This window comes from Eurypyga helias, unplaced genomic scaffold, assembly GCF_000690775.1.
Source record: "Eurypyga helias isolate BGI_N326 unplaced genomic scaffold, ASM69077v1 scaffold8798, whole genome shotgun sequence".
Taxonomy (NCBI): domain Eukaryota; kingdom Metazoa; phylum Chordata; class Aves; order Eurypygiformes; family Eurypygidae; genus Eurypyga; species Eurypyga helias.
Genome location: NW_010264935.1, coordinates 33,956 through 49,266, shown reverse-complemented (window position 1 = coordinate 49,266; position 15,311 = coordinate 33,956). Strand labels below are relative to the sequence as shown.

At 39.1% G+C, this 15,311-nt stretch overlaps 1 protein-coding gene across 1 annotated transcript in view; it reads right to left on the bottom strand.

Moving 5' to 3' along the window:
* The window catches only part of PARD3B (par-3 family cell polarity regulator beta), a gene marked incomplete at its 3' end in the record, with an annotated part of 137,954 nt that overhangs the window by 88,921 nt on the left and 33,722 nt on the right, over positions 1–15,311 (bottom strand). The window contains exons 4-5 of the mRNA XM_010156547.1: positions 15,045–15,049; positions 1,349–1,440 (exon numbers count right to left, since the gene is read on the bottom strand). Of these exons, the coding sequence (XP_010154849.1) occupies positions 1,349–1,440; positions 15,045–15,049 (97 nt within the window). The remainder of the gene's footprint in view (positions 1–1,348; positions 1,441–15,044; positions 15,050–15,311) is intronic.

Here is a 15,311-nt window from a genome sequence, read left to right as displayed (position 1 = left end):
CAGAGTTCAGGAAACTGCATGCTCGCTTTTAGAGGACAGGCCCATTTCAGCTGCTCCATTCTACACAAAACTCAACAAACTATCCACAAAGTTTAAATACTTCCTATGAAATAATGTCAGAGTCCCCCAGTTTCAGGGATAAAGAGGTAACCAATCACCTTCTCCTAACCAAAATGCTACTGTAATCCAGATTTTTCTTCTCCCCACTAAAATCAGCTAATTCTCAGGAGATTAACTGTCTAAAGGTTTAGAGAGAAACCAGACAACATGCAGGCACCGGGGTTTTTTGCCTTTTTCTTCTTTAAATCATGTTGTTCCACTTCTGTGTTGTTAGACTAAATGAAAGACACAGAAGGTTAAAAAAAAAAGTAAAATACAGAGAAGGAAAAAACGCTGCAGTTACGCTTTAATTATGTATCTACAGTGCTTAAACCAAGAAACTGACCCTGACCTCTGCTAGAAAGAAGTGGGAAGACAGCAAAACAGAACATAATGAAAACATGTAATGAATTATCTATGCATAAATTACCCTTTTGAGTTCGAGCTAATCCACTGCTATTAAACTAAACATCCACTTCCAAGCAGATTTGTGTTTACTGTTCCTTAACACAGGCATTCTTATTAGAAAAAGCAATGTTTCCAAAACCAGTATTACCACGCTAAGGGATTCAATATTAAAGGCTGTGTCAAATTTCTACCTGACTTCTCTAGAATATCAAATCAAGACCCTGCTGTAGCTTTGAAAATCTTTCAGTCCCAGTCCAGAACATGAAGGAAAGCAAGGAAAAATACCACATTTTATAGACTGAAGGCATTCACTTGGCTTCCCTTATTCTAAACACCTTTACTAGCAAGTCCAAATTAAAATTCCACCTCCAGAAATTACAAAAGAATTGTCATTAGTCCTGTCTTTATTTATTCTGTTATAAAACATGCCAATGACTGGAAAAGATCATTGTAGTATTATATGGTTCAGCTGACTGGTTATTTGTTGAGATATAATATACTACCTAAGAACATACTCTAACTTAAGACATTAAATACTTGCAGGACTGAGCAGAAAGCAAAAACACTGAGTATACAGTAGTAGCATCTCTCACCCTTGTACTACAAACACCACAATAAAATCATTCACATTCATCAACAAGGGTAAAAGACTGTCATGCACAAAGATGTGCTTCAGTATGTGAATTGAGTGCATTTTTAGGACAGGAAAGGGACAAGAAGGAAGAGATCACGATGATGAGCACAATGCAGATTCACAGGTGCAGCTGAAATGAAAAGTCAATCTTGTCTTGCATGTTGATATGCCACACTTGAGTCAGCACTGAACAGAAGATGTTCCTACCTGACAGGGAGCCGTGCCCTCTGAGCCAACAGAAGTTCTGTGGGTCCAGTGAGGTTCACCTCCCCATCCTGAAAGGACACCTGGGATGCACCCTGTTGAGAAATTTCGAAGCACATTTTGAAACTATGTACATACTTATATATATAGAACAACGTCTGTGTTTATATTTGAGTGAATCTTTGGAAGAGAAAACAAACAATAAGTAACATATCTCACTGACAGTGAGGACAAAGACCCATTCCATATGCAGCATACATGACACAGCACCCTGAGAAACAGGAGGGTACCTAAAGTCCTGCTCTTCACACCAGAGTCCCACCGTGCTTCCACTGGAGAAGCTCATGGTACTGCTTCCGTGTCTGCCTATCTAACCTGAATGTTACTTTCTCATCCCAAACCACCTCCTTTCTCACAATTGATTCCACAGACCTTGGATAAACACAGTGTCTTTTTTTTCTGCTCTTTCCATCCCTTAGTACCATTTATCTGGTAAAAACATTTTCACAGTAACTTCACAGAAAAAGCAATTATGCAACCATTTGGCCAGCTGCAAAAAACAGTGCACACAGGGACCTGACATTAATGCTAAAGCTCTTGAAAACTGTTCTTTAACTTTCTTTCTGTGATCCTTAGACTCCTAATGTTTGCATTTTTTCTAGAGGTACCAATGAGATAAGACCACTGTCAACAGGTGATATATTGGCTTTAATGTACTCTACTTCCTTGCAACCCTTATGGAAATAATGTAAACAGAGCAAAATCCATAACAAAGACCTTCTTTGGAGAGGTCACTTCTGCCAACTCTGCAACATGAATATAGCTGGAAGACATAAATCTTCAGCTGTCAACACACTAAGAGAATTCAATTCAGAGCTTGATCTTAACTAGATAAAGCCTAAAGTTAATCATTATTTTTCGTTGTTGCAGTGGTACAGTTTTCCAGTGTATATACTTGCCATATCAAGTTGTCTCAAGGCAAAAGGTAGAAATGTTATAAATTAATTCCAAAGAACAAAGCCAACTAGATAGGTAATTTAATTTTCAATAAAAGCTCTACACTGTACAGTAAAACCTGCAATTTCTCTCAAAAGATGGCTCTACAGGTTTGGTGTTTTTCAGTCCCTCAACGATTTGTAGAACTTACTTTCAGTTTATACATATCAAGAGAGTTAGGGGTAAGAGTGGCTGTTTTGCGTTTTTAAAAAAGAATCATAACCAACCTTGCAAGCAAACCTCTGGAATATAAATCAAGCTGGATCCCCTTCTGGTTCACACACCCCTTTTGAACTTATACTATTGGTAGCAATTCTGTTTGTGTGTTAATCAGAGCACAAGCCAACAGACTTGGCTTCCACTGCAAGACCAATATAGCTCACTGAAAGCGAACTTCTGTCACTAATGGAAGAACTATTTTAAAAGACGTGTATTGAGTACGTGCCATCCTTTCCAATCGCTTTTCACAGTGCAACCACATGTCAAGGAGCAATGCTTGTTATATGAAGCATATTCCATACTAACCTCACAAATCAGGAACTCAACCTCAAGCAGCGTGTTAGCAACAGAAATGTGACACACAGCCTTCATACGTTGACTTCATCTTGAAAAAAAGATAGCGCCTTGGTAGTAACAGATGCCAGAAGCAGACAAACTTCCTAACAATAATACTCATAACAAAGCTAATCTCCTTTAACTAACCACTAATCACTGGTGCTATAAAGGCTTTTTTGGAAGGTTGAAAACAACCATGCCACGAGTAGGTTTTGGGTTCTGAATTAACTAGACTCTCTTTTCTCCCAGACACTGGCTGCAACACAGCACTGCTCAGTGTGTGACGGAGAACTTGCTACTCATGCCTCACAACTGGTTTGCTATTTAAAGTCTGCCTACGCAAGCTACATAATTTCTCTATTTCTGGGCTTTTGGTTACTGCTGCTCTCGCTGTAGTGAGGTTACCTCCATACTCATCCTCCGTCTCCACTTCCTTGGGAAACAGTAACTCACAGTAATGACAAATACTGATGTTCAGAACACAATCTCATCTCACTTTTCTGTTGACTGATTGACTGGTTTTAAACCACAAGAAACCCCTGTTTGATCAACAAGTCTGATCTCATCCTGGGAATGAGATTCGTTTAGTGACACAGCACAACACTGGAAAGGACACAGTTACACTCCAAGTAAGAGGTTTTTACAAAAAGATGGCAACCAACACAGCTTGCTTTTCTGCTAAAGATGGAACCAGCAAAAGGGTCTTGAAGCTGGATAACAGGGTTATTATAGATATTATGGGTATCAGACCTTCCACAGAGGTCTTCAAGAAGAGATTTAAAAACACATCACAAATGCTTCAAGGCATGTTCATATTCCTGTGCCAGAAAACAATGGTCCAGCCTTCTGAGGTGCCTGACAGTCCCACTTTCCCACATTTTCATCATTCCAGAAGATAAAACTTCTGTGAGGAATTAGAGGATGAAATTTGGAGTCCATAACTGCAATTACCGCTTGCTTTCTTCTTTTTAAGAGTAAAAGCTCCTAAATAAAAGTTACACTCTCCTGAGATCGACAGAAGTGTGCTGAGGGACTTCAGAAATGCCACAGTGGGAAGTTCAGGGTCACAGCCCCCTCCTGCACACCACAGCCTGTTTTGATTTGAAAGCATACAGTGCTCACACATATCACAGATTATCACATGCTCAAATCACTAAACACAAAGACAGATATATTTAAAGTCTTAACTGATCAAGGAAACATGAACCATAACACTGAAATTGTAATTGAGCTCTCAGAGAATGACATTAGAGCTCCAGTCACGTAACAATCCCTACAAACGGACAAATTCCTTTCATACTTCAGCATTTCAGTAGAAGCACAGTAAATTTAAATTTAAAGAGATCATCTCCTGCACAACTAGCAGAATGACAGCAAACCAACAACGCACAATTAAACACACTATTAGGAGACAATACATACAAAAATTCTCAATCTCTTGTTCATCTTTTAAAGACTGATTGGCAGTTTTTCAACAGTAGCAGAATTAATGACACTGACTCCTAAAACTTGACTCAAATTCAGCTGACAGTGTAGCAGATTTACAGTGACAGTATTGCAGTTTTCACTTAGGATACAGGAATAAAATGCAAAATGGTGCGGCAAAAACAAAAGACAAGAAAACATTTGCATCTAAAAACGGTGGAAATTTTTCAATTTATTTACAGAGGGATAATTTGAACTGGGCAATTTTTCTTAGCACTGCAAAAATCATGTTCTTCAAATCAAGACCAAAGCAGAAGAGAGGAATCCTATTAAATAATAGCCCTCTGCAAACAACTGTAACCCGAATGCTTGAGTCTCTCATACCCATTATGTGGTAGCGCTCAAATTAGGCAAACATGGAGGTGTAACAGAGCACACACCAGCAAAATCTTGTACTCTGTTAACATGCACAGTCTTCCCGGACATAGATAAGGCCCACCAGCAAATACGCTGGAATCAGCCATGGATCTTATTGAGGTTCGGGAGTGAGAGAAATTCTCCATTTTTTCCTTAGTTTTTCAAAATGTTAATTTTGTAAAAAAAAAAAAAAAAGAAGAAGAAGAAGAAGAAGAAAAAATAAAAATAACAACCATAACTAAATGTCTGGGGGAAAAAAGCAATAGCAGCACTTTTGGACAGAGATGTGAAAATATCAGTTTCTGGCTAGAAAGAGAGAGAGGGAGAGACAGAATTGGCTGAAAATGGTCAAAAGAAATGTTTTTATTTCAAAGGGTGCAGCCCTGAGCAGATAACAGAGCAGACCGTTGCCCTGACAGCCAGGCTACCGATCATCCCCTAATGCTGTTCTCTCACTATCACTGCAACTCAGAAAACCTGGATTTTCATATCTTAAAAAATACGCACCAGATCTGTTTTCTAACTAAACTCTGGTTATGGTGTACTCTTGCATTACATTTCAGCTAAAAAGAAATGTGCTGTTGAGGTGGTTCTGCAAACTTGTGCACATGCACCCAAGAGTGGACTGTACCATCTAGGCCAGTAGGAGCTTTAGAAATAGTCATGGGCCACCAGTGGTCACACAAAGGCCCTAAATCACCTCAATTCACCCTGATAGGCTCAGAATACTATTCTTAAGACAAGTAGTAAGCTTGCAGGTAGTATGAAATTGCAAATATATCACTTTTAGAAAAGCTATGTAGCAAAAAACTTCCTCTTCTACTTGGAAAAAAAAAAAACTTGTCAAACAATAACCAACATAAGACAAATCTCAGAACTAGATAAATTTAGATAATATGAAGTCTACATAAACAGCTGGAGAAAATCCCAAGTGCAGGGTATACTTGGAGTATAAAATGGTCATCAACCACTAACAATAAACTTGAAGGAAATAAATAAGAGCTCTTAACAAGAAATACATACAGCATCTACTCCAATTATGACACTCGAGTATACCCAGGGGAAAGTATTTGTATCTGAAACTTTCTTTTAATGATATAATTGAAAGTGAAAATATATGTTTGAAGTTCCAGTTTACGGTATTGTATTCCCTGAGGGCATCAGCTTTTTAAAACAAAAGAAAGAGATCCAAACCCTAAAGCAGAAGGGCCAGGGAGCAGGATGGCAGGCTGCAGCACTCGCTGTGCCAACTTGGCCAACAGTAAAACTTCCTCCAAGAAAGTTCAGTGGGAGTTCAGATCCTACCAACATAACAAACAGTCAGATGCAAGGAAACCCGAGGGTGAAAGGGATGCTTAGTTTACAAATGCAGGAAATGTCTCATCTACTGCTCTTACAACAGACAATTTTAATTACCACATTTAAAAATTGAACATTTTTAGCAACACTTTCAGGATCATGTGAGCATTTCTGACAGCCAGAGGGAGTTTTAAAAGCCATAGCACTATTTTTAGATTTAAAAATAATCTCTTTCATAAATATTCCCAAACCAATTAGTCCCTGTTACAAAGTAAAGGTGTGTACCATCAGTCACAGCTACAAATGCAACAGCTGACATTGCATACAGAAGACGATCCCCAAGACCATCTAGCTCAAAGAACGCACATAAAGGCTCCTTTAACTCAGTAATAATACAAGCAAGCACAGGTTACAGAATGCTAACCCTATCTGAAGCAAAAGTTACACACATCTTGAGGTAATGTCCACCATGTAACGTCCATTGTCCATGCCTGTGCTTCAGAAAGGCTTTTCCGTGCTCACTCTGGTTTGTTGGGACAAAACTTAAGTTCTGTGTATGCGTGGGTTTCTGAAACAGCTAAGAAACTTTGTTGGACCACGTTACCATTGCGATATACCTGCCACCCTCGGGCTGTAAAAACAAAACTGCTGTGAACCAGAAGTTTTAAAAGACGTCTTAGACTAAAAATCAGTATCTATATTCCCCCATTTGGCCTTTAATCCACAATGGCCCTAATAAAACTCTACATTAAGAAAACAGTTATTTTAGAGACAAGCTATCTCAAGGACAGGGAACAATCTGACAAGTGAAATAAGTAAGTTATCAGCAGAAACCTGTTCTTAGAACACCCCTGAGGACCAAAAAAAAAAAAAAAAAATCTGTAACTGGGGTAAAGCATTAAAATCAGAGGCTCTGAATAGGTTACACATTGTAAAATACCAACATTCAATAATTACACAAAACTAAGTCATTGAAATCTTAGCTACAAAACCAAAGTTGGTGTCAGTATCTGCATTTCATCTGCCTAGCTAACCTTACATTACCACGGCAATACCAGACTTATCTTCCTGCCCACACAGCTTTATGTACACCCAAAACCAGTTCCTGAAATGTAAGAATCGTTTAGTATTTCAAAAAGCATGCATAACACCTCAAAGAATTTCCAATTAATTTTGTTATTTTAACATATAACTTTCATTTTTTCCTTCTAGATAAGTGTAATGAAATATCAAACATCTTTTTAAAGCCAACCAATAATAGAAAACTGAGTTGCTCAGTATGCTCTTAAACATTACAGAGATTGCCTGAAAAGAGAAGACGTGGATCAACAGACACGCAAGCTAAAGCTGTCATACTTAAACGGTGTGTTTGTAACCACAACTAATTCACCTCAATTAGCAAAGTCCTAACCATCTAACTTCCCCACAGTAGAACTCTCATCAATATATCAAGGATGGAAACCAATGCAATGCAAGAGAGTAAAATCCCGCTATGCTGAAGGAAAAAGTATTTGTGTTTGTTACTGTGTATTTCTTACTTTTCCAGCGGTCTGCTTGATTTAAATCACACTGTCTCCATAAAACGTGCTAAGTATTTTTAAACAGCTTACAGAACTTCCATTTCACTTACTGATTAAACTACATCATCCTCTCAACTATTCAGAATGAAATTCATTTGAAATGGATAATTGATGCAATTGTGCAGTATCTACAAATGCAATTAATCACTTGCTAAAGATGATTTTTAGCCAGGCAACAAATATGAAAATTAGAATCACACAGCTCCTCCTTTCAATGTTGTCAATTGAAATGTATTCTACTGTACTGGTAAGAGACACTTTTCAACGTAAGAATAGCTGTACATCCTCAGATATTTTTAATAATATGCAAGTGGATTCATGTTTAATTAGCACAGCACAAAGAAAAGCCATAATATAGTACGGCTTTTAGCAATTACATGACAGTTTCAGGAACCACAACAGCAACATTTCACATCCTCAACTACCAATGGATTTCTTCAATATTGTAGTGAGCTTGGCCCTTAAAAAGATATTTTAAACCAAGGGCATAAATAGACCCTCTCTGGGCAATCAGTCTGGAGTAAGAAATTATTCCCCCAAATTGTTTGCCAACAACTCACTGCTGGGGAGTTACTATCACAGCTGAACTCCACTCGTGGATTACATCCACTGTGCTGTTCAATGCCAAAATCATGCTGGCTGCAACCCCCTTCCCTGGCAGGTCCAATTACTCCAGGCGAGTTTGCACAGAAGGAGATTAGGAGCAACTATGTCACGTGCACAGTTCAACTGAAGTACTTACTCTGTCATCAGGAGACCTGGGACAGGAACATCTTGTGCACACACTTATGTTTTCAAAATTATTGCTTATGCCTTAGCTCAGGGTTCCACAACTGCTGTCAGAAGAATATGAGGGCAAATTCCCAGTAGTAAACAGGGTGCTCTCATACAGAGAAGAGCACCTCATGGGGTTTAGCATGGGAGGCAATGTCTTCTACCCTCCTAATCACCACTGGTCCAAATTCAGCAGGCACCTTGAAGCCCGTCTTCTACATGGGCAAGATATTGGCACTATCAAATACAGAGCAGGAACCAAAACCAGAGGAGTCTCAGTTCTTCAGGGACACAAGCTGCTATATCCGCCTGCTTCTCACCTCTTCACTTCCACTCAGCTCTTCTGGAAATGTTCAACCTCTACATGTAAAATACATCTTGCCAACACTAACCTTCAAAACATTCTTCCTAACCCTTCCTGTTCTACCTACTCCCAGTTTGTTTCCAGTCTTACACATGCAACAAATCTAGCTGAGGAGCGTTTTCGGCACAGAAAGAGCAATGCTGTTTCTTGAAGTCCTACGCAAACACTAGGTTCTTTATTTTTAAGAGCAGTAGGGACTGGTTTAGGCCTGGAGATCAAGATCATCACACAAAATTTTGGTCATGAAAGTCTCCAAGAGTCCTCAGATAGAGAAATTTCTCTAACACTGAGGAAGGAAAAAAAAAAAAGAAAAAAATAATTCAGTTGTAACAGTCCTGGAGTTCACACCTTTCTTGGCAGTTGTTTTGCATGGGTGAAGGGAAGGAAGAGGTGCAGCTTGAGTGCCTAAGTACTTCCCTTTGAGAAGGGCTCAGAGGAAAACAAAAATAGAAAAATTGTAGCAGTAAAAAGTCTCCAGAAGTAGCTTTCCTGCACATAAACCTTGGAATTAAGCCCAACATTCTAAGAATTTCAAAGGGATGGTGTGAGCAGTGTCTTTTCCAAAGCAGTAGAAAGCTGCTTTTAAAAGCATTAATAGCATATTGATAAATATTTGGAATTCTCTACTGGCCGAGAATCAATTTTTGAAGTAAAAGGAAATGTTTCAGCAGGGGAAAGAAACCCCAAAAAACCCTCAAACCACACAACATCACCAACCAAAACACTACTGGAAACATAAGTAATACGGTGTTCACAACTTTTAGGAGCTGTCCATAGTGGAATAATCACTGAAAGGATGCAGTAACTGGCCAGCCATATGACCATTGGCACCTTTTTAACAGAGGATATTGTTTATTAGCTCTCTCCCCCATTCATCATGCTGATTTTAATTGCCTGCTTTCATCAGGTAAGCATTCAGACAGACCCGCACTACCAAATGCTTCTAGAGGGGTTTTCATGATGGAAAACACATAGCTGTCAGCCATGCAGGGCAGTGAAGGAGCAGGTGTTTACAAAGAAAAACTTGAGATTTCGTCTGTATTGGAGACAAAAAATCACTTGGAGACAAAAATCAGTGTTCAAAGAAAGTGCACAACCTTTGGACGTTTGATTTCCTACATAAATTATTTGTAAGCATTCCCATGGCAACAAGCATCACTTAAAGAGTGCACTATCATTATACAAATGAACACTAACCCCTTCTCTTGGTTAGAGACTGCCATTGGGCAATTTATAGTGCAAAAACAGGGAAAACAAATCATATTTTTACAAGAAAATACACCAGGTTTTCTCAGACCAAGAGAACATCACCTTTCTCTTCCCTAATCTGACTCACTTTTTAAGCCTCCCAAGATTTTTAATTGACAGAACCTTTTCCATGAGATCTGGGGGGGGGGGGGGGCGGGAATCTGTATTTTGACTCCTTTCTTATTTGTGCAGAGGAACTGGTTGTACTCCTTTTTAAAAGTAAAGAAAGAAGTCTCTGAAACCACTATACATTACATCAGGATAATTTCTTCAAAGTATTACTTAGTGAACACCTAAATCTTATCTAGACCATCGTATGTATGATGCTGCATCACCATTTCCCCCAGAAATAGAATTTGGATTTTATTCACACCACATAAAGCTACTAATTCTGAACACTTAAAAATTATAATAATTACAAACACCACTAACGTACAATGCAGAAAAGAAAAACAATATTTACAAATGTAATTGCACTACCGAATTAAATCTTGCTGCTTTCGCTACACCAGTATGCCCTCACTATCCCCCGAAAGGCTTCTAAAGAACGGGTCTTATCTAAAAGCTGAACGTACAAATGACACTTCTGTCTTGCATCTTTATTCCTTGCAATAAACCTTTTATTCAATTTGTCTTCTTCATCCAAATGAAAATTATGTGTATCTATCTTCACCACCACCACCCACAGCGGGAGTGAACAACAATGGTTTCCAACATTTAAAAACCACACCCATTTTCAAGGTTAAAAAGGGGACTTTAGTGAAGATTGTGTTTGATATTTTGCTGTTAGTTCTCGTTATGAATGGAGTATATATAACAAGATGACTTAAACAAGCTAGGTTGGTCAAGAGGAACCCATAGTTCTCTTATTCTGTAACAGCAAGGAAAACCAAATCATTGCCCCATTGGCCTGATAAGCACTGCAGAGCCCGCAAGAGCCAACATTAAGCTCTCTTAGATCAGAAATCTCAACCCATCACTTTGGAAATTAAACAGTAACATCAGTAAGATGCTGTAATGGTATAAGAAAGCTCTAATTCACTTTAGAAGTCGCTGTCATAGCCCTATTTAAGTCAAGACAGCAGTTAATTCAGTAAGCAGTATGAGAATCATAGAATCACAGAATGGTTTGGGTTGGAAGGGACCTTAAAGATCATCTAGTTCCAACCCCCCTGCCATTCATGAGATGAAACTTTAAATCGCATTGCCCACATCTTCTCAGACAGGCTTTTCCGTAACACACCACTAACCGGTGATAGCCCAAGATATTCCCTGTACCAGTAACCCATGGACCACACTGACATCCAAAAGCAACCTAGTCAGACCCACCTCCCCTCCCCACAGACAGAGCTATGCTCTGGAACACGAGGCCCGGCTGAGGCTCCGCTCCGTTCCCTGTAAGTTTGCCACTTACGGCGTATCACATTATGTTTTCCTCAGTGTACAACATATGCCAGTAATTGTTAGTTATGTTACTACTATTCCTCATACGGGATTATCATAGTGAAGAAACAGCACTGATTAATCAATTAGCATGGATTCATTAGAGAAGAGATGAAAGATAGGGCAATGTAATTGTGTTTACTGAACAATGGATGACTATGTGCTTAAAGCCCAGGATCTCTAATAATACACAGCCACCTAGCATGATATATACGAACAGTATGAATATTTAGAACATTCTCAGTGCAGAATCAGAGAGACAACAACCAGAATGCGACTGTGTGTGCAAGCAATGCTGGAGCCTGAAGAATGCATAGAGGAGAGAGAGCACGAGGCAGATGGTGCAGTCAGATGAATATTTTAGCTTTTACTGAATCTCTGTAGAACAGCTACATCTTTTCCTAACGGCCGCTATGCACAGCCACGTCTGCACAATACAGTGGCCAACAACATAAACACTCATAAAAAAGGTGTCACAGAAACATTGTTAACCAAGCCATGTTAAGCAGAACAACATGAAAAAACAGCCTGCTTTTCTAATTAAACACCAACAGGGCCCACTCTCTGTGGGATAAACAGACACATGTAACTTAGAAACTTTTTCTCCAAATGTCCATGGTGCACATCCTTCACTGCCTGCCCTTGTCAAAGACTGAACACTGAACTGACATCAGCAATTAAAGAACATGAATAACCAACATCCAGGTATGTCTCATGTTTCAATATATGAACCCCTTTAGGCAGTAATGCAACAGCCAAAGACCCCTTCTTCCATCTACTGGTGTTATACAGACTAGCCAGTAATGCATATGGATATCAAGAGGTAAGACAAGAATTCATTTCTTGAAAATACGGTGCAGTCAAAAGGTATTGAAATATAGCTTCTGCTGCACTCTGTGTGAAAGGATAAAGATTAAACAAGAATGTAAAAGGTTACAGAGGAAATACTTCGCTGAAACACTAAGGTAGAAAACATGCCCACCATACTCCATGAAATGAGAAATATTCACATAAATCAAAGATCAGGGTCCCACGAGAGACCCAATCTATAGCATGACAAGGACTTGAACGCCCTCTGAAACCCACTCATCCAGTGTTTTCCCAAGACGCTTCCCCAGCGTGACAGGGAACCACAGTTCGTGATTAGCATAGAGCTTCCTCAGCTTGGAACACAGCCCTTGAACACAAGGTACTAAAAATTACACTGCCTGCTTACATTAAAGGCACTTTCATTCTTGCTGGGAGTTAAGTATTCCCCCTCAAGTTTGTAGGCTGCAAATTTATTTACTTTTCAGAAGATCTAAGCATTGAGTTAATGAAAGACTTATGAGCTTGCTTCACCCTAGAGTGGCTTACTGGTAACAGTCTGAGAATCATCCAGTAGATATCTAATATTTAACCATTTTCTCCATACTTTAAGAGATGTTAAATTCTCATATTATTTTTTTAATATTTTTATATATATACACACACACATATGTATAAGTATGTGTGTATATATATCTACACACACACATGTTCAACATCATCTTTGTCAGCAACATATATGATGGGATCGAGTGCACCCTCAGCAAGTTTGCTGATGACACCAAGCTGTGTGGTGCAGTCGATGTACTGGAGGGAAGGGATGCCATCCAGAGGGACCTGGAAAGCCAAGTGTATCCTGGGCTGTATCCAGAGAAGCATGGCCAGCAGGTCAAGGGAGGTGATTCTGCCCCTCTACTCTGCTCTCGTGAGACCTCACCTGGAGTGCTACATCCAGCTCTGGGGCCCCCAACATAAGGAGGATATCAACCGGTCAGGGCAAGTCCAGAGGACCACGAAGATGTTCAGAGGGCTGAAGCACCTGTCTTATGAAGACAGGCGGAGAAAATTAGGGTTGTTCAGTCTGGAGAAGAGAAGGCTCTGGGGAGACCTTACTGAAGCCTTCCAACAACACAAATGGGTCTTGCCAGGTCTCTGTTTATAGACAAGTAAACCCCAGACTAGAGATGATCCTAAATTTCTCTGTTGGCATACATTAAACTTAACTAAGAAATAACTTGTCAAAGGAAAACCGGGTCATCAGTCTTGAAGATGTTTCTAATGGGACCATGAGAATATCATAACCTAGACAACATCAAACAAGTAAATAAGGGTTAAAATGTTGCCTGAATCTCTTCAAGGAATTGAGTTGCTTGCATCCAAGTGGAAGAAAACACACTGCCCTACATAAAGCCCTTGATCTTGATCCCAATTCTCAATGGAAATTAAGGCAACTGTGTAGCATTTTAATTCTGTGCAACTGTATATGAAACCTTATTTTAGGATCTGAAATTACAGGCACAGTGTTACCCTGAATTTATGAGTGGATATTATTAATAAATCTGAGTTGACTCCTGTGAGCCAAGACATTACCATCACCAGCTTATCTTAAACCTAGCAGGCAATTTAAAGTAGAGACAGATCACCTGAGAGCATATTGTTATTTCTAACAAATCCATATGAATCATAATGGTATTTTCAACCTCTCCTAGGATTTTTAAAAGTCATCGGAAAATAACCTTTCATAAAATGATCTGGTTTCATGTTAATTATTAACTACATCTTGAAATAGCAGCACTGGTTAGTAAATAATTTGACAGCACTAAAAATTGCAGTGAAAGAAAACAGGATTTATCACATAGTTGAAAGAAAGCAGGGTGAACAAAATATCCTAAGCAAAGATTTATCAGCATATTCACTGGGAGTAAAACAGTACAGCAGTACTAGAGACATACAGATGAATTCAGCTCAGGACATTATAATGAGCACAGTTTTACCTACTGATCAGGTTATATGGGGGGCAATATCATGCAGTTAGAATTCTCTCACAACCATGACTTCTTTAATCATATAAATAAAATAAGCAAAGGAAATCACACGTGTAACTTCATTTTCACACTAAAAAGTTACATTTATCAACAGAAATTGCTCTTTTAAGGTTACAGGTAGACTTAATTGCAGTACAGTTGACTAATAGCAGCACCTTTAATTGCAAGAATAAAGGTCAGGGAACACATTGCTGTTGCTTAGGTGAGCACGACAGGTGACATGAACAAATGAGTAATTCTCCAAATGACAGAAAACAGGGTGAGTTATCAATTCCCCTATTTCTTGCATGTGTTCCTGGACAAACATAACTGTTTCAAGTCAATGCCTCTTTCTCTGCTTTTAAGAAAAAAATAGAAGAAAATTATGCCATGAGAACTGTTGGTAATAAAATGGTCTTCCAGCAGAAATTCCCAAGTTCTGTTTATTCCTATTTTTAAATAAACATTCTCACTTATATAAATGATTTCCTAGAAACAAAGTATCTCGGAGCATGTAGGAGTATGTTGGTGTTTGCCACAAAGTGGAAGAAAAGAGCTGATCTGTCTCCTCGTATGCCTTTATGTAGCTCTATCATCTCCTAACCTCTCCACAGAGTATGCTCACGCTGGTTTCAGATACATGGAGGGACAAACCAGCTCCCTTGTTTCCAGTTCTTCAGAACCCAGAAGCCAAAAATACGGCACAGAATAGCAACACAAATCAAGTCTCAAACTACTCTTAGTTACGCGTCAACTCAATACCTAACTGCTACTTCCTTTCACAGTCCGGTCATGACCAAAGCAAACCACGTCAGAATGTGCCAGCAAGTTACAAAGTACTCCACGCAGTAATTAACCCAGTGAGACGCACGGACGTTGCTCGCGTTTGCAGCTACACAGCTTTCATTCCAGTCCTGTATTCAACTCGGAAGATTTTTAGAAACATTTTGAGCAGATATAAAAGGCAGTGTTTTCTTTCTTCTTTTTAGGCTAAGAAACTCAAAATTTATGCACTCTTAGTACTCAGAAGATGG